Raw genomic sequence first — 26,979 nt, 5'->3', positions numbered from 1 at the left:
GAGAGGTTAGAGAGGACATAAGGTTAGAGAGGTTAGATGGGTTAGAGAGGATATAGAGTTAGAGAGGTTAGATGGGTTAGAGAGGATATAGAGTTAGAGAGGTTAGAGAGGATATAGAGTTAGAGAGGTTAGAGAGGATATAGAGTTAGAGAGGTTGGAGAGGATATAGAGTTAGAGAGGATATAGAGTTAGAGAGGATATAGAGGTAGAGTGGTTAGAGAGGTTAGAGAGGATACAGAGTTAGAGAGGTTAGAGAGGATACAGAGTTAGAGAGGTTGGAGAGGATATAGAGTTAGATAGGATATAGTGGGTCATATGATTGAGTGTAGTCTGGCCCAGGAGTGGGAAGGTGAACGGAAAGGCTCTGGAGCAACGAACCGCCCTTGCTGTCTCTGCCTGCCCGGTTCCCCTCTTTCCACTGGGATTTTCTGCCTCTAACCCTATTACAGGGGCTGAGTCACTGGCTTACTGGGGCTCTCTCATACCGTCCCTGGAAGGGGTGCGTCACCTGAGTGGGTTGATTCACTGATGTGGTCATCCTGTCTGGGTTGGCGCCCCCCCTTGGGTTGTGCCGTGGCGGAGATCTTTGTGGGCTATACTCAGCCTTGTCTCTGGATGGTAAGTTGGTGGTTGAAGATATCCCTCTAGGGGTGTGGGGGCTGTGCTTTGGCAAAGTGGGTGGGGTTATATCCTTACTATTTGGCCCTGTCCGGGGGTGTCCTCGGATGGGGCCACAGTGTCTCCTGACCCCTCCTGTCTCAGCCTCCAGTATTTATGCTGCAGTAGTTTGTGTCGGGGGGCTAGGGTCAGTTTGTTATATCTGGAGTACTTATCCTGTCCTATTCGGTGTCCTGTGTGAATTTAAGTGTGCTCTCTCTAATTCTCTCTTTCTCTCTTTCTTTCTCTCTCTCGGAGGACCTGAGACCTAGGACCATGCCTCAGGACTACCTGACATGATGACTCCTTGCTGTCCCCAGTCCACCTGGCCGTGCTGCTGCTCCAGTTTCAACTGTTCTGCCTTATTATTATTCGACCATGCTGGTCATTTATGAACATTTGAACATCTTGGCCATGTTCTGTTATAATCTCCACCCGGCACAGCCAGAAGAGGACTGGCCATCCCACATATGCTCTCTCTAATTCTCTCTTTCTTTCTCTCTCTCGGAGGACCTGAGCCATAGGACCATGCCCCAGGAATACCTGACATGATGACTCCTTGCTGTCCCCAGTCCACCTGACTGTGCTGCTGCTCCAGTTTCAACTATGCTGCCTTATTATTATTCGACCATGCTGGTCATTTATGAACATTTGAACATCTTGGCCATGTTCTGTTATAATCTCCACCCGACACAGCCAGAAGAGGACTGGCCACCCCACATAGCCTGGTTCCTCTCTAGGTTTCTTCCTAGGTTTTGGCCTTTCTAGGGAGTTTTTCCTAGCCACCGTGCTTCTACACCTGCATTGCTTGCTGTTTGGGGTTTTAGGCTGGGTTTCTGTACAGCACTTTGAGATATCAGCTGATGTACGAAGGGCTATATAAATACATTTGATTTGATATAGAGTTAGAGGGGTTAGAGAGGATATAGAGTTAGAGAGGTTAGAGAGGATATAGAGTTAGAGAGGTTAGAGAGGATACATAGGTAGAGAGGTTAGAGAGGATATAGAGTTAGAGAGAATATAGAGTTAGAGAGGTTAGAGAGAATATAGAGTTTAGAGAGGATATAGAGTTAGAGAGGTTAGAGAGGATATAGAGTTACAGAGGATATAGAGGTAGAGAGGTTAGATAGGATATAGAGTTAGAGAGGATATAGAGTTAGAGAGGTTAGAGGGGTTAGAGGGGTTAGAGAGGTTAGAGGGGTTAGAGAGGTTAGAGAGGATATAGAGGTTAGAGAGGATATAGAGGTTAGAGAGGATATAGAGTTAGAGAGTTTAGAGGGGTTAGAGAGGTTAGAGAGGTTAGAGAGGTTATAGAAGTTAGAGAGGTTAGAGAGTTAGAGAGGTTAGAGAGGATAGAGAGGATATAGAGTTAGAGAGGTTAGAGAGGATATAGAGTTAGAGAGGTTAGAGAGGATACAGAGGTAGAGAGGTTAGAGAGGATATAGAGTTAGAGAGGTTAGAGAGGATATAGAGGTAGAGAGGTTAGAGAGGATATAGAGTTAGAGAGGTTAGAGAGGATATAGAGTTAGAGAGGTTAGAGAGGATACAGAGGTAGAGAGGTTAGAGAGGATATAGAGTTAGAGAGGATATAGAGTTAGAGAGGTTAGAGAGGATATAGAGTTAGAGAGGTTAGAGAGGATATAGCGGTAGAGAGGATATAGAGTTAGAGAGGTTAGAGGGGTTAGAGAGGTTAGAGGGGTTAGAGAGGTTAGAGAGGTTAGAGAGGATATAGAGGTAGAGAGGATATAGAGTTAGAGAGGATATAGAGTTAGAGAGGTTAGAGAGGATATAGAGTTAGAGGGGTTAGAGGGGTTAGAGAGGTTAGAGGGGTTAGAGAGGTTAGAGAGGTTAGAGAGGATATAGTGGTAGAGAGGCTTTAGAGTTAGAGAGGATATAGAGTTAGAGAGGTTAGAGAGGATATAGAGGTAGAGAGGATATAGCGTTAGAGAGGTTAGAGGGGTTAGAGAGGATATATAGTGCACTACTGTTGACCAAAGCCCTATATAGTACACTACCGTTGACCAGAGCCCTATATAGTACACTACTGTTCACTACAGTCCTATATAGTACACTACTGTTGACCAGAGCCCTATATAGTACACTACTGTTCACTAGAGCCCTATATAGTACACTACTGTTGACCAGAGCCCTATATAGTACACTACTGTTGACCAGAGCCCTATATAGTACACTACTGTTGACCAGAGCCCTATATAGTGCACTACTGTTGACCAGAGCCCTATATAGTACACTACTGTTGACCAGAGCCCTATATAGTACACTACTGTTGACCAGAGCCCTATATAATGCACTACTGTTGACCAGAGCCCTATATAATGTACTACTGTTGACCAGAGCCCTGTCTCACAGTGTTGTGGTTGACTAGATATCCTATAACTCCCCAGTGTCAGTCACCCTGTCTCACAGTGCTGTGGTTGACTAGAATCTGGTAAATTCAGACATGTCCATAATTATTGACACCTTTTATAAAGATGAGAGGATAAAATGACCGTATAGTTTTAAATAATGCAAACACTCAGCTACAATCAGAAGGTTTTCAGACCTCTTGACTTTTTCCACATTTTGTAAACAGTATAGTTAGTATTTGTTGCTCATCTTTGTCATGGGTGCCAATAATTCTGGACCTGACTGTACATCCACGTTTACATAGGATTACATTCCATATAGCACCCTATTCCCTATATAGTGCACTACTTTAGACCAGAGTCCTATTCCCTATATAGTGCACTACTTTAGACCAGAGCCCTATGGCACCCTCTTCCCTATATAGTGCACTACTTTAGACCAGAGCCCTATTCCCTAGACCAGAGCCCTATACCCTATATAGTGGTACTACTATAGACCAGGGCCCTATGGCACCCTATTCCCTATATAGTGGTACTACTATAGACCAGGGCCCTATGGCACCCTATTCCCTATATAGTGCACTACATTAGACCAGAGCCCTATGGCACCCTATTCCCTATATAGTGCACTACATTAGACCAGAGCCCTATGGCACCCTATTCCCTACATAGTGCACTACTTTAGATCAGAGCCCTATAGAACCCTATTCCCTACATAGTGCACTATATTAGAACAGAGCCCTATAGAACCCTATTCCCTATATAGTGCACTACATTAGAACAGGGCCATATGGAACCCTATTCCTTATATAGTGCACTACATTAGACCAGAGCCCTATGGCACCCTATTCCCTATATAGTGCACTACATTAGAACAGGGCCATATGGAACCCTATTCCTTATATAGTGCACTATATTAGAACAGAGCCCTATAGAACCCTATTCCCTATATAGTGCACTACTTTAGAACAGGACCCATAGGGAACAGGGTTCCCTTTAGGAGACATGTCTATATTTTAGCCAATTTGCCCTCCAGCACAATCTGCTCACCGTTAAAGTGATTGGCAGTTCTATTAGAAATCGTTTGAGGAGTCGAGTGCTGCAGTTTTCACCGTGTCACTCGTACTACAAGACGAGAGATTCAGTAGTAGGTCAGCGAGTGTTGCAGAAGGCATTTTGTCTCGCCTGATGACTTGCTTACAGATTCATGTATATTTATGAAAGTGGTTTATATTTCATATTTCACGTCAATGTACTGGTGTGTAAGTATATGTATATAAGAGAGAGATTAATAACAAACACAGTGTCATTTACACTACCAACAAATGGAGCGCTAGCCTGGATCCCATCTGTTTTTGCTCTATTTGCCAACTCCTTAGGAAATGGTCATGACTGGCTGGCTAATTTCATAAGGAGTTGACAAGAGAACAGAAACAGACTGGCACCCAGGCTAATAAATAACATGTATATCTGGCTATACAGACTGGCACCCAGGCTAATAAATAACATGTATAACTGGCTTTACAGACTGGCACCCAGGCCAATAAATAACATGTATAACTGGCTATACAGAATGGCACCCAGGCTAATAAAAAGCATGTATAACTGGCTATACAGACTGGCACCCAGGCTAATAAATAACATGTATAACTGGCTATACAGACTGGCACCCAGGCTAATAAATAACATGTATAACTGGCTATACAGACTGGCACCCAGGCTAATAAATAACATGTATAACTGGCTATACAGACTGGTACCCAGGCTAATAAATAACAAGTATAACTGGCTATACAGACTGGCACCCAGGCTAATAAATAACATATATAACTGGCTATACAGACTGTCACCCAGGCTAATAAATAACATGTATAACTGGCTATAGAGAATGGCACCCAGGCTAATAAATAACATGTATAACTGGCTATACAGACTGGCACCCAGGCTAATAAATAACATGTATAACTGGCTATACAGACTGGTACCCAGGCTAATAAATAACATGTATAACTGGCTATACAGACTGGCACCCAGGCTAATAAAAAGCATGTATAACTGGCTATACAAAACCCTGAAGAGTGTTAACTGAAAACATTAGTAATGTATTGTGACTAGACATCACCACTGTGCATCACCTCCCTACCTTAATAAGTACACATATCACATCAACGGATTCAAATTAGTTATTCATTTATTCATATAAAAATAACTAAATAGCCTGACATCCCCATCAGTCAATGGACAGCAACCCACAAAATAACTTACATTAAAACACTAAACACTAAATAAACACTGACTGTATTTCTGCAAAACACTTATTTCTGCACTGTAGAATCAACCAATCATTAACAACATACTGTAGAATCAGCCAATCATTAACAACATACTGTAGAATCAGCCAATCATTAACAACATACTGTAGAATCAGCCAATCATTAACAACATACTGTAGAATCAACCAATCATTAACAACATACTGTAGAATCAACCAATCATTAACAACATACTGTAGAATCAGCCAATCATTAACATCATACTGTAGAATCAACCAATCATTAACAACATACTGTAGAATCAGCCAATCATTAACAACATACTGTAGAATCAGCCAATCATTAACAACATACTGTAGAATCAGCCAATCATTAACAACATACTGTAGAATCAACCAATCATTAACAACATACTGTAGAATCAACCAATCATTAACAACATACTGTAGAATCAACCAATCATTAACAACATACTGTAGAATCAGCCAATCATTAACATCATACTGTAGAATCAACCAATCATTAACAACATACTGTAGAATCAGCCAATCATTAACATCATACTGTAGAATCAACCAATCATTAACAACGTACTGTAGAATCAGCCAATCATTAACAACATACTGTAGAATCAACCAATCATTAACATCATACTGTAGAATCAACCAATCATTAACATCATACTGTAGAATCAGCCAATCATTAACAACATACTGTAGAATCAACCAATCATTAACATCATACTGTAGAATCAACCAATCATTAACAACATACTGTAGAATCAACCAATCATTAACAACATACTGTAGAATCAACCAATCATTAACAACATACTGTAGAATCAGCCAATCATTAACAACATACTGTAGAATCAGCCAATCATTAACAACATACTGTAGAATCAACCAATCATTAACATCATACTGTAGAATCAACCAATCATTAACAACATACTGTAGAATCAACCAATCATTAACAACATACTGTAGAATCAGCCAATCATTAACAACATACTGTAGAATCAACCAATCATTAACAACATACTGTAGAATCAACCAATCATTAACAACATACTGTAGAATCAACCAATCATTAACAACATACTGTAGAATCAGCCAATCATTAACATCATACTGTAGAATCAGCCAATCATTAACAACATACTGTAGAATCAACCAATCATTAACAACATACTGTAGAATCAACCAATCATTAACAACATACTGTAGAATCAGCCAATCATTAACATCATACTGTAGAATCAGCCTATCATTAACATCATACTGTAGAATCAACCAATCATTAACAACATACTGTAGAATCAGCCAATCATTAACATCATACTGTAGAATCAGCCAATCATTAACATCATACTGTAGAATCAGCCAATCATTAACATCATACTGTAGAATCAGCCAATCATTAACAACATACTGTAGAATCAGCCAAACATTAACATCATACTGTAGTTTAAAAAAAAACTAATGTCTGTATTGATGGGTTATTTGTCTGGCAAATCGCACCCTATTCCCTACATACGACCCGAGCCCCAAGGGCCTTGGTGAAAAGTAGTGCACTTTATTCGGAATAGGGTGCCATTTGCGACGCAGATTGTTTTCACACAACATGCAGAACAAAGAGCCGCATTAGCAGGTACATTAGGAAGAAAGGACACTGTAAATTAACAGGTACATTAGGAAGAAATGACGCTGTAAATTAACAGGTACATTAGGAAGAAATGACGCTGTAAATTAACAGGTACATTAGGAAGAAATGACGCTGTAAATTAGCAGGTACATTAGGAAGAAATTACGCTGTAAATTAGCAGGTACATTAGGAAGAAATGACACTGTAAATTAACAGGTACATTAGGAAGAAAGGACGCTGTAAATTAACAGGTACATTAGGAAGAAATGACGCTGTAAATTAACAGGTACATTAGGAAGAAATGACACTGTAAATTAACAGGTACATTAGGAAGAAATGACGCTGTAAATTAACAGGTACATTAGGAAGAAATGACACTGTAAATTAACAGGTACATTAGGAAGAAATGACGCTGTAAATTAACAGGTACATTAGGAAGAAATTACGCTGTAAATTAACAGGTACATTAGGAAGAAATGACGCTGTAAATTAACAGGTACATTAGAAGGAAATGTCCATTGGCTGTTGGTATTTTCTTAGGATCTCCATTGGCTGTTGTTGTTTTATTAGGATCCCCATTGGCTGTTGGTATTTTATTAGGATCCCCATTGGCTGTTGGTATTTTATTAGGATCCCCATTGGCTGTTGGTATTTTCTTAGGATCTCCATTGGCTGTTGGTATTTTCTTAGGATCTCCATTGGCTGTTGTTGTTTTATTAGGATCCCCATTGGCTGTTGGTATTTTATTAGGATCCCCATTGGCTGTTGGTATTTTATTAGGATCCCCATTAGCTGTTAATATTTTAATAGGATCCCCATTGGCTGTTGGTATTTTATTAGGATCCCCATTGGCTGTTGGTGTTTTATTAGGATCCCCATTGGCTGTTGGTATTTTATTAGGATCCCCATTGGCTGTTGGTATTTTATTAGGATCCCCATTGGCTGTTGGTATTTTATTAGGATCCCCATTGGCTGTTGGTATTTTATTAGGATCCCCATTGGCTGTTGGTATTTTATTAGGATCCCCATTGGCTGTTGGTATTTTATTAGGATTCCCATTGGCTGTTGCAAAAGCAGCAACTACTCTTCCTGGAGTCCACATGAAACATGGCATAATACAGAACATTAATAGACAAGAACAGCTCCAGGACAGAACTACATACATTTAAAACAAGAAAAGTGTAAGTAAAATGTTCTGTACTGACTCAATACTGAGGAAAAAACACAGAGAGACCAATTATTCTAGTCCTGCATTTATCATTTACATTTTCATATATTACATATCAATTCAGTAGCATCTATCAGTACATACGCATATTTAGGTTAAATAGGGGAGAGGCATTGTGTTTCTTAAAGCCAGGTTTGCTGTTCACCTGAGCAATCTGAGATGAAAGGGATTTCCATTTCCAATCATGGCTCTATATAATACTGTACGTTTTCTTGAATTCATTGGGGATTTGGGGACTGTGAAAAGACCCCTGGTGGCATGTCTGGTGTGATAAGTGTGTGTGTCAGAGCTGTGTCTAAGTTGACTACGCAAACAATTTGGTAGGTTCAACACCTCTTTGGGCTCTACTCAACATCTTCATAACGGTTATTTTGATGGTGTCCGAGGTGGAACTGAGCTGTTAAATCCACAAGTGGCTCCCGGCCTTATAACTAAAGCGGACGTTGCCATTGGCTGCATGGAGTTGCATTAACCGAAATCCCATGCAGGTTTGTTAACAAGTGGGAACACTGCGATGTGATATGTAATCTACACCTTGATAATAGAAATCCTTATGATTTTGTTTAATGCGTAATTATTTCTATGTAGCCTACACATTCTGAACTTCTAACGCAAGTGAGGAGGGTGTGGCTTCGAGTGTGGGGGGGTGTGGCTTCTAGTGGGGAGGGGGGGGGGTGGCTTCGAGTAGGGAGGGTGTGGCTTCTAGTGGGGAGGGGGGGGGGGTGGCTTCGAGTAGGGAGGGTGTGGCTTCGAGTGGGGAGGGGGGGGGGGGGTGGCTTCGAGTAGGGAGGGTGTGGCTTCGAGTGGGGAGGGGGGGGGGGTGTGGCTTCGAGTGGGGAGGGGGGGGGGGGGTGTGGCTTCGAGTGGGGGGGGGGGTGGCTTCGAGTAGGGAGGGTGTGGCTTCGAGTGGGGAGGGTGTGGCTTCTAGTGAGGCGGGTGTTGCTTCATGACAGTGATCGCATGTGCAGCTGCTCACCGATTTGACGGCTCCAACGCAGTTCCAACTCAGATACCGCCAAAACAGCCGCTATGCATGTGTCTGCTATCGTTGGTTAACGATTGATCTGACTGAATCTAGGCTTAAATCAAGGACAGACCTCTCCCCATCTGTACATGTTGCGTGCCCTTCTCTATAAGCATGCTGAAGGTCTGTTGTTAATTTGTTTACAGAGAAATGGCATTGTTTCTGGTCAATCACAATTTTTTTTAAATAAAGTTTGCTAAGAGTCGGCAGCAAGCTGATTGGTCAGCTGTTAGAACCAGTAAAGGGTGCTTTACCATTCTTGGGTACCGGAATTACTTTGGTTTCCCTCCAGTTCTAAGGACAATTATTTTTCCTCCAGACTCAGATTAAAGATATGACAAATAGGAGTGGCTATATAGTGTGAATCCATGTTGACTTGAAGTTCAACTGAATCAAGTGAGTGCTTGTTAGTTTTTTCCCCTTCATTTTGATGCAAGTGACTGTTGGCTTCTTCTTTCCATTGATGATTCTTGCAAGAGGATATTGTTTTATGTACATGCATGTCCTCTACAGCTAGTCCCTCTCTTCCCAGGTTGGTCCTCTACAGCTCGTTCCTCTCTTCCCAGGTTGATCTAGTGCTGGGTAGTGTAGTGTCCCAGGTTGGTCTAGTGCTGGGTAGTGTAGTGTCCCAGGTTGGTCTAGTGCTGGGTAGTGTAGTGTCCCAGGTTGATCTAGTGCTGGGTAGTGTTGTGTAGTGTTCTAGGTTGGTCTAGTGCTGGGTAGTGTAGTGTCCCAGGTTGGTCTAGTGCTGGGTAGTGTAGTGTCCCAGGTTGGTCTAGTGCTGGGTAGTGTAGTGTCCCAGGTTGATCTAGTGCTGGGTAGTGTTGTGTAGTGTCCTAGGTTGGTATAGTGCTGGGTAGTGTAGTGTCCCAGGTTGGTCTAGTGCTGGGTAGTGTAGTGTCCCAGGTTTATCTAGTGCTGGGTAGTGTTGTGTAGTGTCCTAGGTTGGTCTAGTGCTGGGTTGTGTAGTGTCCTAGGTTGGTCTAGTGCTGGGTAGTGTAGTGTCCCAGGTTGGTCTAGTGCTGGGTAGTGTAGTGTCCCAGGTTGGTCTAGTGCTGGGTTGTGTAGTGTCCTAGGTTGGTCTAGTGCTGGGTAGTGTAGTGTCCCAGGTTGATCTAGTGCTGGGTAGGGTAGTGTAGTGTCCCAGGTTGATCTAGTGCTGGGTAGTGTAGTGTAGTGTAGTATAGTGTCCCAGGTTGGTCTAGTGCTGGGTAGTGTAGTGTCCCAGGTTGGTCTAGTGCTGGGTAGTGTAGTGTCCCAGGTTGATCTAGTGCTGGGTAGGGTAGTGTAGTGTCCCAGGTTGGTCTAGTGCTGGGTAGTGTAGTGTAGTGTCCCAGGTTGGTCTAGTGCTGGGTAGTGTAGTGTAGTGTCCCAGGTTGGTCTAGTGCTGGGTAGTGTAGTGTCCCAGGTTGATCTAGTGCTGGGTAGTGTAGTGTCCTAGGTTGGTCTAGTGCTGGGTAGTGTAGTGTCCCAGGTTGGTCTAGTGCTGGGTAGTGTAGTGTAGTTTAGTGTCCCAGGTTGGTCTAGTGCTGGGTAGTGTAGTGTCCCAGGTTGATCTAGTGCTGGGTAGTGTTGTGTAGTGTCCTATGTTGGTCTAGTGTTGGGTAGTGTAGTGTCCCAGGTTGGTCTAGTGCTGGGTAGTATAGTGTCCCAGGTTGGTCTAGTGCTGGGTAGTGTAGTGTAGTGTCCCAGCCTGGTCCTCTACAGCTCCTCCCTCTCCTCCCAGCTTTCTCTCGTGTTGAGTAGTGTAGTGCCCCAGTTTGGTCTAGGGCTGGGAGGTGTTGTGTAGTGTCCCAGCCTGGTCCTCTACAGCTCGTCCCTCTCCTCTCCCTCACAGTGACATGCTTCCCTCTGGCTGTTCATGAAGGATCTGCAGCCCAGCGTCCACACTGTGTTGTACAGAGTATCTGCTACGGTCTCACAGGCTGGGAGGGGGAGAGAGAGAGACAGAGGGTTAGGGTTGAGGGAGGGATGTAGGTAGGTAAGGTAGGTAAGGTAGGTAGGTAGGTAGGTAGGTAGGTAGGTAGGTAGGTAGGGAGGGAGGGGGAGAGAGAGAGAGAGAGAGAGAGAGAGAGAGAGAGAGAGAGAGAGAGAGAGAGAGAGAGAGAGAATGTAGATAGGGGGAGGGAGTGGAACACATGGAACAGCTAACAGCACTGAAGGAGGAGGGAGAGGAACACATGGAACAGCTAACAGCACTGAAGGAGGAGGGAGAGGAACACATGGAACAGCTAACAGCACTGAAGGACGAGGTCAGAAAGCTGAGGTGTGACAGAGAGCAGGACTCTTCCCCCAGACAAGCCAGCAGAACAGCCCACCTCAGACCCGGACCACAGCCTCAACACCACAATGGGACAGACAACACAGGACCCACCAACCCAACAGACCCCACCCCTCCTAACAGACCCCACCCCCTCCTAACAGACCCCAGCCCCTCCTAACAGACCCCACCCCTCCTAACAGACCCCACCCCCTCCTATCAGACCCCACACCCTCCTAACAGACCCCACCCCCTCCTAACAGACCCCACCCCCTCCTAACAGACCCCAGCCCCTCCTAACAGACTCCACCACCTCCTAACAGACTCCACCCCTTCCTAACAGACCCCACCCCCTCCTAACAGACCCCACCCCTCCTAACAGATCTAAACTAAACTTTTGCCTAAACACAGTGGCTAAACTCTGGTGCCCAAACACTAGGCATATCCTGGAGCTGTTGTCAGAGGACAGACTAGGGACCCCCAGCCACATCATCATTCACATGGGCACAAATGATCTAAGGGCACCGCAGGAAAGCCTGGCAACAGCACTCAAGAGAGTGATTGAAACAGCTTCTTCCACTTTCCCCAACGCACAAGTGGTTACCTCCACCCTGCTACCACCAAAAGACTATCATTCTGTCACAATACAGCGGGTGAATCCAAGCATTTCCCGAGACTGTGCCTCAAAACCTAATGTCTACCTTGCCCACCACTCCACCCTGAACTTGAGCAGCCTTTACCCTGACTAGAAATGAGTAAGGAAATAATCTCAACAGAGAAAAATGGCCACCTATATCTATATCCCCCTACTTTAACAGCTTCTCCATCCTAGACCGGGAGATCAACCATATTCAGGCCCAGGGACATGTACTAGTTTGTGGCGACCTAAACTCTAGAACTGGACAAGAACCTGACACCTTCAGCACACAGGGGGTCAAACACCTACCTGGAGGTGACAGCATTCCCTCCCCTATATGCCCCCCATAGGCACAACTACGACAACATAACCAACAAAAAATGGGTCACAACTCCTGCAGCTCTGTCGCACGCTGGGTCTGTACATAGTCAATGGTAGGCTTCGAGGAGACTCCTACGGTAGGTACACCTATAGCTCATCTCTTGGCAGTAGCACTGTAGACTACTTTATCACTGATCTCAACCCAGAGTCTCTCAGAGCGTTCACAGTCAGCCCACTTGGCAGTAGAAAGCCTAACAGTATATTTGACCTTTCAGCTTCCCTTTCAAATCTAAAAATGCAGACAATCTAAAAAAAATGAACAACAATGATAAATGGTTTGATGAAGTATACAAAAACCTAAGAAAGAAATTGAGAAACCTGTCCAACCAACAACATAGAGACCCAGAAAACCTGAGTGTACGCCTTCACTATGGTGAATCACTAATACAATACACTACAAACAATACACTACGGGAAAAGATGGAACAGCACGTCAGAAATCAGCTCAATGTCATAGATTCTAACCGCTTCTGGGAAAATTGGAACACACTAAACAAACAACAACACAAAGAGTTTATTTTTACTTTATTTAACTAGGCAAGTCAGTTAAGAACAAATTCTTATTTTCAATGACGGCCTAGGAACAAATAAGAATTTGCAATTCTACATAATTTTACATGACTGGAGGCTTTGGCAGAATAAAAGGAAAAAAGAATACTGCACAGATGATCAAAATGACAGGCTACTATGACAAACTGAGAATCTGAGATACATAACAAACACCTTGTCTTGAATCCATCAATAGCCTACCTGGGCCAAGGAGACACATATTGTAGGCTACGGTATATGAGGAGGAAATTATAGTCCTAAAAAATAATTATCCGCAGCTCACTCGCCGGCGCGTTCTTGCCAAACTCCTACATCTCACTCTTGTTTTACTTTGTGAAATATTTTGTTAGCCTATAGCAGACAGATTCGACCTATAGCAGGCAGATTCGACCTATAGCAGACAGATTCGACCTATAGCAGACCGATTTGACCTATAGCAGACAGATTCGACCTAAAGCAGACTGATTCGACCTATAGCAGACAGATTAGATCTATAGCAGACATATTTGACCTATAGCAGACAGATTCGACCTATAGCAGACAGATTAGATCTATAGCAGACAGATTTGACATATAGCAGACAGATTCGACCTATAGCAGACATATCCGGCATATAGCAGACCGATTCGACCTAAAAGCAGACAGATTCGACCTATAGCAGACAGATTCAACCTATAGCAGACAGATTCGACCTATAGCAGACAGATTCAACCTATAGCAGACAGATTCGACCTATAGCAGACAGATTCAACCTATAGCAGACAGATTCGACCTATAGCAGACAGATCCAACCTATAGCAGACAGATTCGACCTATAGCAGACAGATTCAACCTATATCAGACAGATTCGACCTATAGCAGACAGATTCGACCTATAGCAGACAGATTCAACCTATAGCAGACAGATTCAACCTATAGCAGACAGATTCGACCTATAGCAGACAGATTCGACCTATAGCAGACAGATTCAACCTATAGCAGACAGATTCGACCTTCCATTCGGTTTCCAACCTGTGTTTTCCCGCAGTTGTATTTGAAATATTGCGGAAAGCCTGTTTTTTTTGTCTGCATACTGTTCATTGACAGATTTGCGGCACGTTCCCGACCGTAGACTATGCCTGGGTATTGGCATACACACAATCCACAGCTAGGTCATTTTTTGTTATTGTTAAAACCTGTTGTAACACCCCATCCCGGATCCGGGAGCGTAATCATCAACTGAAAACTACGTCACAATGCTGTAGACACCTTGGGGAATATGGAGAAAAGGTAATCTGGTTGATAGCCCATTCACTGCTCAATAGGGACGCATTGGAACGCAGCGCTTTCAAAACATGAGGCACTTCCGGATTGGATTTTTCTCAGGCTTTCGCCTGCAATATCAGTTCTGTTATACTCACAGACAATATTTTTACAGTTTTGGAAACTTTAGAGTGTTTTCTATCCTAAGCTGTCAATTATATGCATATTCTAGCATCTTGTCCTGACAAAATATCCCGTTTACTTTGGGAACGTTATTTTTCCAAAAATGAAAATTCTGCCCCCTAGTCACAAGAGGTTTTAAGAAGCTGTGGTAGGATCCGGCTCAAACGAAGCACTGCGTCTACGGTCAAGTGTTACAGAGTATAATTCAGTAGCTATCTCACCTTTGACCTTTGACACAAGCCCCAGGCTCTTCTTCAGGTCAGAGCAAATAGCGTGGAGACACAAGCGGTACTTGGAGTCACAGCGGTTTTTGTCGGAGCCACAGGTGTCATAGCAACTGTCCAGCTGGTTACAGCACTGAGTCATGGCTGGGATGCCCATGTCAAACTGTGTTGGGACAATAACAAAAATACAGAAAGATATACAGGTTATAAGTTAACATAACATAGGATTTATATACACTCACACAAAAAAGGTGCTTTCTAGAACCTAAAATGACTTCAGCTGTCCCAATAGGAGAACCCTTTGAAAAACACTATTTGGTTCCAGGTAGAAACCTTTTGTTTTCAGTGTAGAACCCTTTCCACAGAGGGGGCTATATAAGGGCCCTTTAAGTATAGTATGTATTGTATGAGAAAACAGTCTGCGGTTTAGGTGTCGGGTATTAGTACAGTATCATACGCTGTCTACAGTTAGTGATAGTTAAAACATACACTATCTGGTACCTGGAATCCTAGGAGGTCGGAGCTGCAACCATTGGGCTCTGGGGTCACATAACCAATGCGATGCACAGGTGTCTTACCTGAGAAGGAAAGGTGAACAACTCTAATTCAGACCCATTTACAGTTAATTACGTAGGTCCACAGATTGATCAATAGGTTGTTATCAATCAGCACAAATTGAACATTCAACACCCTATTGTGAAGTTTATTGACAAGAACCGAAACTGAAAAAAAGGTGCTATCTAGAACCTAACATGTTTTTTCTGCCCTTTGGAGAACCTTTTATGGTACCAGGTAGAACCCTTTATGGTTCCAGGTAGAACCTTTTATGGTTCCAGGTAGAACCCTTTATGGTTCCAGGTAGAACCCCTTTGGGTTTCATGTAGGACCCCTTCCACAGAGGGTTCCAATGCACATGGAACCCAAAAGGGTTCTCCCTGGAACCAAAAAGGGTTCTACCTGGAACCATAAAGGCCTAGCCAGTCTCCAGATCTCAACCCCATAGAAAATCTTTAGAGGGAGTTGAAAGTTCGTGTTGCCCAGCAACAGCCCCAAAACATCACTGCTCTAGAGGAGATCTGCATGGAGGAATGGGCCAAAATACCAGCAACAGTGTGTGAAAACCTTGTGAAGACTTACAGAAAATGTTTGACCTCTGTCATTGCCAACAAAGGGTATTTAACAAAGTATTGAGATAAACTTTTGTTATTGACCAAATACTTATTTTCCAACATAATTTGCAAATAAATTCAGTAAAAATCCTACTATGAGATTTTCTGGATTTTTTTCTAATTTTGTCTGTCATAGTTGAAGTGTACCTATGATGAAAATTACAGGCCTCTCTCATCTTTTTAAGTGGGAGAACTTGCACAATTGGTGGCTGACTAAATACTTTTTTGCCCCACTGTTTATATAGAACATGACAGGGAACTCGGAGTGGCTCCTGTATAGATCCATAGGTTTTCGCTGTTCCAGTGTCCATGCAATCATATGATACTACTGTACTAAGTATGGAGCGATATACTGGGCTAGTGTGGAAACTGGAATGTAGCACGGTTGTGGTGTCATGATATACGAGCACATACTTAGAATGAAGCAGTGTGGATATACCTTCACTGGGGTATGCTGGTGTGGATATACCTTCACTGGGGTATGCTGGTGTGGATATACATTCACTGGGGTATGCTGGTGTGGATATACCTTCACTGGGGTATGCTAGTGTGGATATACCTTCACTGTGGTATGCTAGTGTGGATATACCTTCACTGTGGTATGCTAGTGTGAATATACCTTCACTGGGGTATGCTGGTGTGGATATACATTCACTGGGGTATGCTAGTGTGGATATACATTCACTGTGGTATGCTAGTGTGAATATACCTTCACTGGGGTATGCTGGTGTGGATATACATTCACTGGGGTATGCTAGTGTGGATATACCTTCACTGTGGTATGCTGGTGTGGATATACTTTCACTGTGGTTTGCTGGTGTGGATATACCTTCACTGTGGTTTGCTGGTGTGGATATACCTTCACTGTGGTATGCTGGTGTGGATATACCTTCACTGTGGTAACCTAGTGTGGACATAGCTTCACTGTGGTATGCTGGTGTGGATATACTTTCACTGTGGTAACCTAGTGTGGATATACCTTCACTGTGGTATGCTGGTGTGGATATACCTTCACTGGGGTATGCTAGTGTGGACATACCTTCACTGTGGTATGCTGGTGTGGATATACCTTCACTGTGGTAACCTAGTGTGGACATAGCTTCACTGTGGTATGCTGGTGTGGATATACCTTCACTGTGGTATGCTGGTGTGGATATACCATCACTGTGGTAACCTAGTGTGGACATACCTTCACTGTGGTATGCTGGTGTGGATATACCTTCACTGTGGTATGCTAGTGTGGATATACCTTCACTGTGGTAACCTAGTGTGGATATACCTTCACTGTGGTATGCTAGTGTGGACATACCTTCACTGTGGTATGCTGGTGTGGATATACCTTCACTGTGGTATGCTGGTGTGGATATACCTTCACTGTGGTAACCTAGTGTGGATATACCTTCACTGTGGTATGCTAGTGTGGACATACCTTCACTGTGGTATGCTGGTGTGGATAAACCTTCACTGTGGTATGCTGGTGTGGATATACCTTCACTGTGGTATGCTTGTGTGGATATACCTTCACTGGGGTATGCTGGTGTGGATATACATTCACTGGGGTATGCTGGTGTGGATATACCTTCACTGGGGTATGCTAGTGTGGATATACCTTCACTGTGGTATGCTAGTGTGGATATACCTTCACTGTGGTATGCTAGTGTGAATATACCTTCACTGGGGTATGCTGGTGTGGATATACATTCACTGGGGTATGCTAGTGTGGATATACATTCACTGTGGTATGCTAGTGTGAATATACCTTCACTGGGGTATGCTGGTGTGGATATACATTCACTGGGGTATGCTAGTGTGGATATACCTTCACTGTGGTATGCTGGTGTGGATATACTTTCACTGTGGTTTGCTGGTGTGGATATACCTTCACTGTGGTTTGCTGGTGTGGATATACCTTCACTGTGGTATGCTGGTGTGGATATACCTTCACTGTGGTGACCTAGTGTGGACATAGCTTCACTGTGGTATGCTGGTGTGGATATACCTTCACTGTGGTATGCTGGTGTGGATATACCTTCACTGTGGTATGCTTGTGTGGATATACCTTCACTGGGGTATGCTGGTATGGATATACATTCACTGGGGTATGCTGGTGTGGATATACCTTCACTGGGGTATGCTAGTGTGGATATACCTTCACTGTGGTATGCTAGTGTGGATATACCTTCACTGTGGTATGCTAGTGTGAATATACCTTCACTGGGGTATGCTGGTGTGGATATACATCCACTGGGGTATGCTAGTGTGGATATACATTCACTGTGGTATGCTAGTGTGAATATACCTTCACTGGGGTATGCTGGTGTGGATATACATTCACTGGGGTATGCTAGTGTGGATATACCTTCACTGTGGTATGCTGGTGTGGATATACCTTCACTGTGGTATGCTGGTGTGGATATACCTTCACTGTGGTAACCTAGTGTGGATATACCTTCACTGTGGTATGCTAGTGTGGACATACCTTCACTGTGGTATGCTGGTGTGGATATACCTTCACTGTGGTATGCTGGTGTGGATATACCTTCACTGTGGTATGCTTGTGTGGATATACCTTCACTGGGGTATGCTGGTGTGGATATACATTCACTGGGGTATGCTGGTGTGGATATACCTTCACTGGGGTATGCTAGTGTGGATATACCTTCACTGTGGTATGCTAGTGTGGATATACCTTCACTGTGGTATGCTAGTGTGAATATACCTTCACTGGGGTATGCTGGTGTGGATATACATTCACTGGGGTATGCTAGTGTGGATATACATTCACTGTGGTATGCTAGTGTGAATATACCTTCACTGGGGTATGCTGGTGTGGATATACATTCACTGGGGTATGCTAGTGTGGATATATATATATATATTCACTGAGTTCCCTGAATTCCTATCGGACCTTGTAGTCATAGCGGATAATATTCTAATATTTGGTGACTTTAATATTCACATGGAAAAGTCCACAGACCCACTCCAAAAGGCTTTCGGAGCCATCATCGACTCAGTGGGTTTTGTCCAACATGTCTCTGGACCCACTCACTGTCACAGTCATACGCTGGACCTAGTTTTGTCCCATGGAATAAATGTTGTGGATCTTAATGTTTTTCCTCATAATCCTGGACTATCGGACCACCATTTTATTACGTTTGCAATTGCAACAAATAATCTGCTCAGACCCCAACCAAGGATCATCAAAAGTCGTGCTATAAATTCACAGACAACACAAAGATTCCTTGATGTCCTTCCAGATTCCCTTTGTCTACCCAAGGACACCAGAGGACAAAAATCAGTTAACCACCTAACTGAGGAACTCAACTTAACCTTGCGCAATACCCTAGATGCAGTTGCACCCCTAAAAACTAAAAACATTTCTCATAAGAAACTAGCTCCCTGGTACACAGAAAATACCCGAGCTCTGAAGCAAGCTTCCAGAAAATTGGAACGGAAATGGCGCCACACCAAACTGGAAGTCTTCCGACTAGCTTGGAAAGACAGTACTGTGCAGTACCGAAGAGCCCTTACTGCTGCTCGATCATCCTATTTTTCTAACTTAATTGAGGAAAATAAGAACAATCCGAAATTCCTTTTTGATACTGTCGCAAAGCTAACTAAAAAGCAGCATTCCCCAAGAGAGGATGACTTTCACTTTAGCAGTGATAAATTCATGAACTTCTTTGAGGAAAAGATTATGATTATTAGAAAGCAAATTACGGACTCCTCCTTAAATCTGCGTATTCCTTCAAAGCTCAGTTGTCCTGAGTCTGCACAACTCTGCCAGGACCTAGGATCAAGAGAGACGCTCAAGTGTTTTAGTACTATATCTCTTGACACAATGATGAAAATAATCATGGCCTCTAAACCTTCAAGCTGCATACTGGACCCTATTCCAACTAAACTACTGAAAGAGCTGCTTCCTGTGCTTGGCCCTCCTATGTTGAACATAATAAACGGCTCTCTATCCACCGGATGTGTACCAAACTCACTAAAAGTGGCAGTAATAAAGCCTCTCTTGAAAAAGCCAAACCTTGACCCAGAAAATATAAAAAACTATCGGCCTATATCGAATCTTCCATTCCTCTCAAAAATTTTAGAAAAGGCTGTTACGCAACAACTCACTGCCTTCCTGAAGACAAACAATGTATACGAAATGCTTCAGTCTGGTTTTAGACCCCATCATAGCACTGAGACGGCACTTGTGAAGGTGGTAAATGACATTTTAATGGCATCGGACCGAGGCTCTGCATCTGTCCTCGTGCTCCTAGACCTTAGTGCTGCTTTTGATACCATCGATCACCACATTCTTTTGGAGAGATTGGAAACCCAAATTGGTCTACACGGACAAGTTCTGGCCTGGTTTAGATCTTATCTGTCGGAAAGATATCAGTTTGTCTCTGTGAATGGTTTGTCCTCTGACAAATCAACTGTAAATTTCGGTGTTCCTCAAGGTTCCGTTTTAGGACCACTATTGTTTTCACTATATATTTTACCTCTTGGGGATGTCATTCGAAAACATAATGTTAACTTTCACTGCTATGCGGATGACACACAGCTGTACATTTCAATTAAACATGGTGAAGCCCCAAAATTGCCCTTGCTAGAAGAATGTGTTTCAGACATAAGGAAGTGGATGGCTGCAAACTTTCTACTTTTAAACTCGGACAAAACAGAGATGCTTGTTCTAGGTCCCAAGAAACAAAGAGATCTTCTGTTGAATCTGACAATTAATCTTAATGGTTGTACAGTCGTCTCAAATAAAACTGTGAAGGACCTCGGCGTTACTCTGGACCCTGATCTCTCTTTTGAAGAACATATCAAGACCATTTCAAGGACAGCTTTTTTCCATCTACGTAACATTGCAAAAATCAGAAACTTTCTGTCCAAAAATGATGCAGAAAAATTAATCCATGCTTTTGTCACTTCCAGGTTAGACTACTGCAATGCTCTACTTTCCGGCTACCCGGATAAAGCACTAAATAAACTTCAGTTAGTGCTAAATACGGCTGCTAGAATCCTGACTAGAACCAACAAATTTTATCATATTACTCCAGTGCTAGCCTCTCTACACTGGCTTCCTGTCAAAGCAAGGGCTGATTTCAAGGTTTTACTGCTAACCTACAAAGCATTACATGGGCTTGCTCCTACCTATCTCTCTGATTTGGTCCTGCCGTACATACCTACACGTACGCTACGGTCACAAGACGCAGGCCTCCTAATTGTCCCTAGAATTTTTAAGCAAACAGCTGGAGGCAGGGCTTTCTCCTATAGAGCTCCATTTTTATGGAACGGTCTGCCTACCCATGTCAGAGACGCAAACTCGGTCTCAACCTTTAAGTCTCTACTGAAGACTCATCTCTTCAGTGGGTCATATGATTGAGTGTAGTCTGGCCCAGGAGTGGGAGGGTGAACGGAAAGGCTCTGGAGCAACGAACCGCCCTTGCTGTCTCTGCCTGGCCGGTTCCCCTCTTTCCACTGGGATTCTCTGCCTCTAACCCTATTAGAGGGGCTGAGTCACTGGCTTTACTGGGGCTCTCTCATGCCGTCCCTGGAGGGGGTGCGTCACCTGAGTGGGTTGAGTCACTGATGTGGTCATCCTGTCTGGGTTGGCGCCTCCCCCCCCCCCTTGGGTTGTGCCGTGGCGGAGGTCTTTGTGGGCTATACTCAGCCTTGTCTCAGGATGGTAAGTTGGTGGTTGAAGATATCCCTCTAGTGTTGTGGGGGCTGTGCTTTGGCAAAGTGGGTGGGGTTATATCCTTCCTGTTTGGCCCTGTCCGGGGGTGTCCTCGGATGGGGCCACAGTGTCTCCTGACCCCTCCTGTCTCAGCCTCCAGTATTTATGCTGCAGTAGTTTATGTGTCGGGGGGCTAGGGTCAGTTTGTTATATCTGGAGTACTTCTCCTGTCCTATTCGGTGTCCTGTGTGAATCTAAGTGTGCTCTCTCTAATTCTCTCCTTCTCTCTTTCTCTCTCTCGGAGGACCTGAGCCCTAGGACCATGCCCCAGGACTACCTGACATGATGACTCCTTGCTGTCCCCAGTCCACCTGGCTGTGCTGCTGCTCCAGTTTCAACTGTTCTGCCTTATTATTATTCGACCATGCTGGTCATTTATGAACATTTGAACATCTTGGCCATGTTCTGTTATAATCTCCACCCGGCACAGCCAGAAGAGGACTGGCCATCCCACATATGCTCTCTCTAATTCTCTCTTTCTTTCTCTCTCTCGGAGGACCTGAGCCATAGGACCATGCCCCAGGAATACCTGACATGATGACTCCTTGCTGTCCCCAGTCCACCTGACTGTGCTGCTGCTCCAGTTTCAACTATTCTGCCTTATTATTATTCGACCATGCTGGTCATTTATGAACATTTGAACATCTTGACCATGTTTTGTTATAATCTCCACCCGGCACAGCCAGAAGAGGACTGGCCACCCCACATAGCCTGGTTCCTCTCTAGGTTTCTTCCTAGGTTTTGGCCTTTCTAGGGAGTTTTTCCTAGCCACCGTGCTTCTACACCTGCATTGCTTGCTGTTTGGGGTTTTAGGCTGGGTTTCTGTACAGCACTTTGAGATATCAGCTGATGTACGAAGGGCTATATAAATAAATTTGATTTGATTTGATTTGATATACCTTCACTGTGGTATGCTGGTGTGGATATACTTTCACTGTGGTTTGCTGGTGTGGATATACCTTCACTGTGGTTTGCTGGTGTGGATATACCTTCACTGTGGTATGCTGGTGTGGATATACCTTCACTGTGGTAACCTAGTGTGGACATAGCTTCACTGTGGTATGCTGGTGTGGATATACTTTCACTGTGGTAACCTAGTGTGGATATACCTTCACTGTGGTATGCTGGTGTGGATATACCTTCACTGGGGTATGCTAGTGTGGACATACCTTCACTGTGGTATGCTGGTGTGGATATACCTTCACTGTGGTAACCTAGTGTGGACATAGCTTCACTGTGGTATGCTGGTGTGGATATACCTTCACTGTGGTATGCTGGTGTGGATATACCTTCACTGTGGTAACCTAGTGTGGACATACCTTCACTGTGGTATGCTGGTGTGGATATACCTTCACTGTGGTATGCTAGTGTGTATATACCTTCACTGTGGAAACCTAGTGTGGATATACCTTCACTGTGGTATGCTAGTGTGGACATACCTTCACTGTGGTATGCTGATGTGGACATACCTTCACTGTGGTATGCTGGTGTGGATATACCTTCACTGTGGTATGCTGGTGTGGATATACCTTCACTGTGGTATGCTGGTGTGGATATACCTTCACTGTGGTATGCTGGTGTGGATATACCTTCACTGTGGTATGCTGGTGTGGATATACCTTCACTGTGGTATGCTGGTGTGGATATACCTTCACTGTGGTATGCTGGTGTGGATATACCTTCACTGTGGTATGCTGGTGTGGATATACCTTCACTGTGGTATACTAGTGTGGACATACCTTCACTGTGGTATGCTGGTGTATATATTGGAATGTACCCTGTAAGCCATATTGTAATAACTATGATCTATTTGTACTGTATCTCAGGTTGATCTATATCACTTAGACTTTATAATGTTATGGTAACACTGACCCCAGGTGTAACTAACCTGGTTCAGTTTATCAACCAGCTAATTATTAGAATCAGGCGACTAGATTAGGGTTGGAGTTAAAACCTACAGGACGGTATCTCTCCAGGAACAGGGTTGGAGTTAAAACCTACAGGACGGTATCTCTCCAGGAACAGGGTTGGAGTTAAAACCTACAGGACGGTATCTCTCCAGGAACAGGGTTGGAGTTAAAACCTCCAGGAGGGTATCTCTCCAGGAACAGGGTTGGAGTTAAAACCTACAGGACGGTATCTCTCCAGGAACAGGGTTGGAGTTAAAACCTACAGGACGGTATCTCTCCAGGAACAGGGTTGGAGTTAAAACCTACAGGACGGTATCTCTCCAGGAACAGGGTTGGAGTTAAAACCTACAGGACGGTATCTCTCCAGGAACAGGGTTGGAGTTAAAACCTACAGGATGGTATCTCTCCAGGAACAGTGTTGGAGTTAAAACCTACAGGACGGTATCTCTCCAGGAACAGGGTTGGAGTTAAAACCTACATGACGGTATCTCTCCAGGAACAGGGTTGGAGTTAAAACCTACAGGAGGGTATCTCTCCAGGAACAGGGTTGGAGTTAAAACCTACAGGACGGTATCTCTCCAGGAACAGGGTTGGAGTTAAAACCTACAGGACGGTATCTCTCCAGGAACAGGGTTGGAGTTAAAACCTACAGGAGGGTATCTCTCCAGGAACAGGGTTGGAGTTAAAACCTACAGGACGGTATCTCTCCAGGAACAGGATCGGAGAGCCCTGACCTAACCAATGGTGTTTGTGTAAGATCCTAAAGGGGTACAGTGTGATCTGTTCTTCAACAAATCAAGTTGGCTTCTCTACAAGGATAACACTCAGTATCTATGTTCTGTTACATTCAGGATAACACTCAGTATCTAGGTTCTGTTACATTCAGGATAACACTCAGTATCTAGGTTCTGTTACATTCAGGATAACACTCAGTATCTAGGTTCTGTTACATTCAGGATAACACTCAGTATCTAGGTTCTGTTACATCAGGATAACACTCAGTATCTAGGTTCTGTTACGTTCAGGATAACACTCAGTATCTAGGTTCTGTTACGTTCAGAGCTCGATTCCGTCCACATCATGGAAGCTCAGTGGTATAGCTGCATTTCAGTTTAATGTCGTCGCTTTCGCGGAGACTGCATTTACGGCTGCACATGTCGGCTCAATCGGACATGATCTTTAAATCTAGAACGCGCTATAGCCCTGAACTTCCGCAAATACGGATTGAATCGAGCCCTAGGTGTCTATAGCCAGGCTTGACATGGCAACACCATGGAGTCATACTGAGATGTTACTGTAATCACTGATAGACACACACAACTCCTGTCCCATCCTTACCGTATTTGCATTTGTACTGACACAATCCGTTGCGTCCCCCCATCAATTCCACCAGGGAGTCAAAGTATCCATTGGCTGCCTGGAGGCTCTCTTTGATGGAAACCAAGCCCCAGTCAGAGTCCCCTTCCTGGGCTTCGACGACAGGTACCACAGGGCTGGCTGTATCCTCCGCTGTAGCTTCTGCCTCTGCCTCTGCTGCCTCTTCAATGGCCTCTGTCGCTTTTTCTAGTGCCTCCTGGTCAGCCAAATCTTTCAAGATGGCGTCCTGAATCTCAGTCTCTTTAGCGAGGTCTTCCTCCTCCACCTGGGCAGACAACTCTTTAATCATGGCTTCTGTTATCAGGGCCTCTTTAACAAGGGTCTCCGGATCCATGTAAGCAGGGTCTTCCACCACTGGCATGTCCACCGTGAGGGCCTCTGTGTCTGGAACTTCATCTGCCATGACAGGGGCGTTTACTAGCGGAGCATCAACAACAGGGGAGTCCGCAACTGCTTCCTTGACTACAAATGCCCCAGCTACAACGGTATCTGCAACAGGCTTGTCGGCCACCAGGTCTTCGGCCACTGGGGTGTCTTCTACAGGTTCCTCCACTGCAGGCGTATCATCAACAACCAGGCTATCTGCCCCCACGGTATCACCCTCCACCCTGATATCTACAGCAGTAGGCGTATCATCAACAACCAGGCTATCTGCCTCCACGGTATCACCCTCCACCCGGATATCTACAGCGGTAGGCGTATCATCAACAACCAGGCTATCTGCCCCCACGGTATCACCCTCCACCCGGATATCTACAGCAGTAGGCGTATCATCAACAACCAGGCTATCTGCCCCCACGGTATCACCCTCCACCCTGATATCTACAGCGGTAGGCGTATCATCAACAACCAGGCTATCTGCCCCCACGGTATCACCCTCCACCCTGATATCTACAGCGATAGGCGTATCATCAACAACCAGGCTATCTGCCTCCACGGTATCACCCTCCACCCTGATATCTACAGCGGTAGGCGTATCATCAACAACCAGGCTATCTGCCCCCACGGTATCACCCTCCACCCTGATATCTACAGCGATAGGCGTATCATCAACAACCAGGCTATCTGCCCCCATGGTATCACCCTCCACCCTGATATCTACAGCGATAGGCGTATCATCAACAACCAGGTTATCTGCCCCCACGGTATAATCCTCGGTAGCAGCAGCAACAGTATCACCCTCGGTAGCAGCAGCAGCAGCAACGGTATCACCCTCGGTAGCAGCAGCAGCAGCAACGGTATCACCCTCGGTAGCAGTGACGGTATCATCCCCTAACTTGGTTTCTGCTTCTGGGACTTCCTCTTCAGGAGTGATGTTCCTGACCAGAGAAGCAGACATCCCCCAGGAGAGGCAGAGAGAGAGCAGAAGGAAGGCTGAGGTGCGCGGCAGCATGGTGGCGAGACAGACAGAGAGGAAGTCACAGCACAGGGGAGGGGGGGGGGTCTAGACGGGTAGGTCTAAGAGGAAGACATCCACATTTGGATCCAGGCAGACGGAGTCGAAGCAGAAGGGGGGGGGGGAAGTGTTGGTAGGCAGAGAAAGACGTCCACACTCCGCTGGAGGTCTGGGACAGCTGGACAGGAGAGGACCAGGGTGCCTGTTGTTGACAAGGTGTGAGAACGAGAGGCACATAGGATCAATAGACTCAGAGTACTGACTGAGGCTGTGTAAGAGGCAGAGAGGACTTTGGCTGCTGACTAGGCCAGGGAGACAGCGAGGCACGGAGTATCGACACCGGGTTCAAAGGTCTGTTGATAAGGAAAGGCCTGCCTGGACAGACTGTAGTGGGCTGGAATTGTGGGCTGTCCTGCATGACTGCATAGCCTAGACACCATGGTTTATCCAGGTCTTTTTTTCATTCTTTATCTACAGTATATTTTTACCCAGCAAGTTTGGGATGTGCATATCACCTTTTTTCATGTTAGTCGTGTTATCTCCCGTTGAGAGAGAACGTTCATGCTCACCATAGCGCTTGTCTCTGTTACATCCTCTCTTCTCCTCTGCTGGGAAACCTCTCTCCTCTCACCAAGTGCTCGCTCCATCTCCTAAAAAATATTGAATGAATCTAATCCCAGTAATCCCATCACTTGAACTTCCTCAGAGGGAACTAATTA

The 26,979-nt window shown here is 44.6% G+C and overlaps 1 protein-coding gene across 3 annotated transcripts in view; it reads right to left on the bottom strand.

Moving 5' to 3' along the window:
• LOC139377005 (calphotin-like) overlaps positions 1-26,290 on the bottom strand; it is a 29,511-nt gene extending 3,221 nt beyond the window's left edge. Inside the window, exons 1-4 of one of the 3 annotated variants that reach the window (XM_071120059.1) lie at positions 24,826-26,290; positions 15,173-15,249; positions 14,669-14,834; positions 9,621-11,120 (exon numbers count right to left, since the gene is read on the bottom strand). In XM_071120059.1, the coding sequence (XP_070976160.1) occupies positions 11,002-11,120; positions 14,669-14,834; positions 15,173-15,249; positions 24,826-26,257 (1,794 nt within the window). In that variant the 5' untranslated portion in view covers positions 26,258-26,290 and the 3' untranslated portion in view covers positions 9,621-11,001. Of the gene's footprint in view, positions 1-9,620; positions 11,121-14,668; positions 14,835-15,160; positions 15,250-24,825 lie in introns of those variants that run through there. The other 2 variants (XM_071120058.1, XM_071120060.1) reach the window with 2 other exon arrangements.
• Between the last annotated feature and the right edge of the window lie 689 nt (positions 26,291-26,979).

The sequence above is a fragment of the Oncorhynchus clarkii genome, chromosome 20, assembly GCF_045791955.1.
Source record: "Oncorhynchus clarkii lewisi isolate Uvic-CL-2024 chromosome 20, UVic_Ocla_1.0, whole genome shotgun sequence".
In the NCBI taxonomy this organism is placed as follows: Eukaryota; Metazoa; Chordata; class Actinopteri; order Salmoniformes; family Salmonidae; genus Oncorhynchus; species Oncorhynchus clarkii.
Note: the sequence above shows the minus strand (reverse complement) of the source record. Positions and strands in the feature narration are given on the sequence as shown.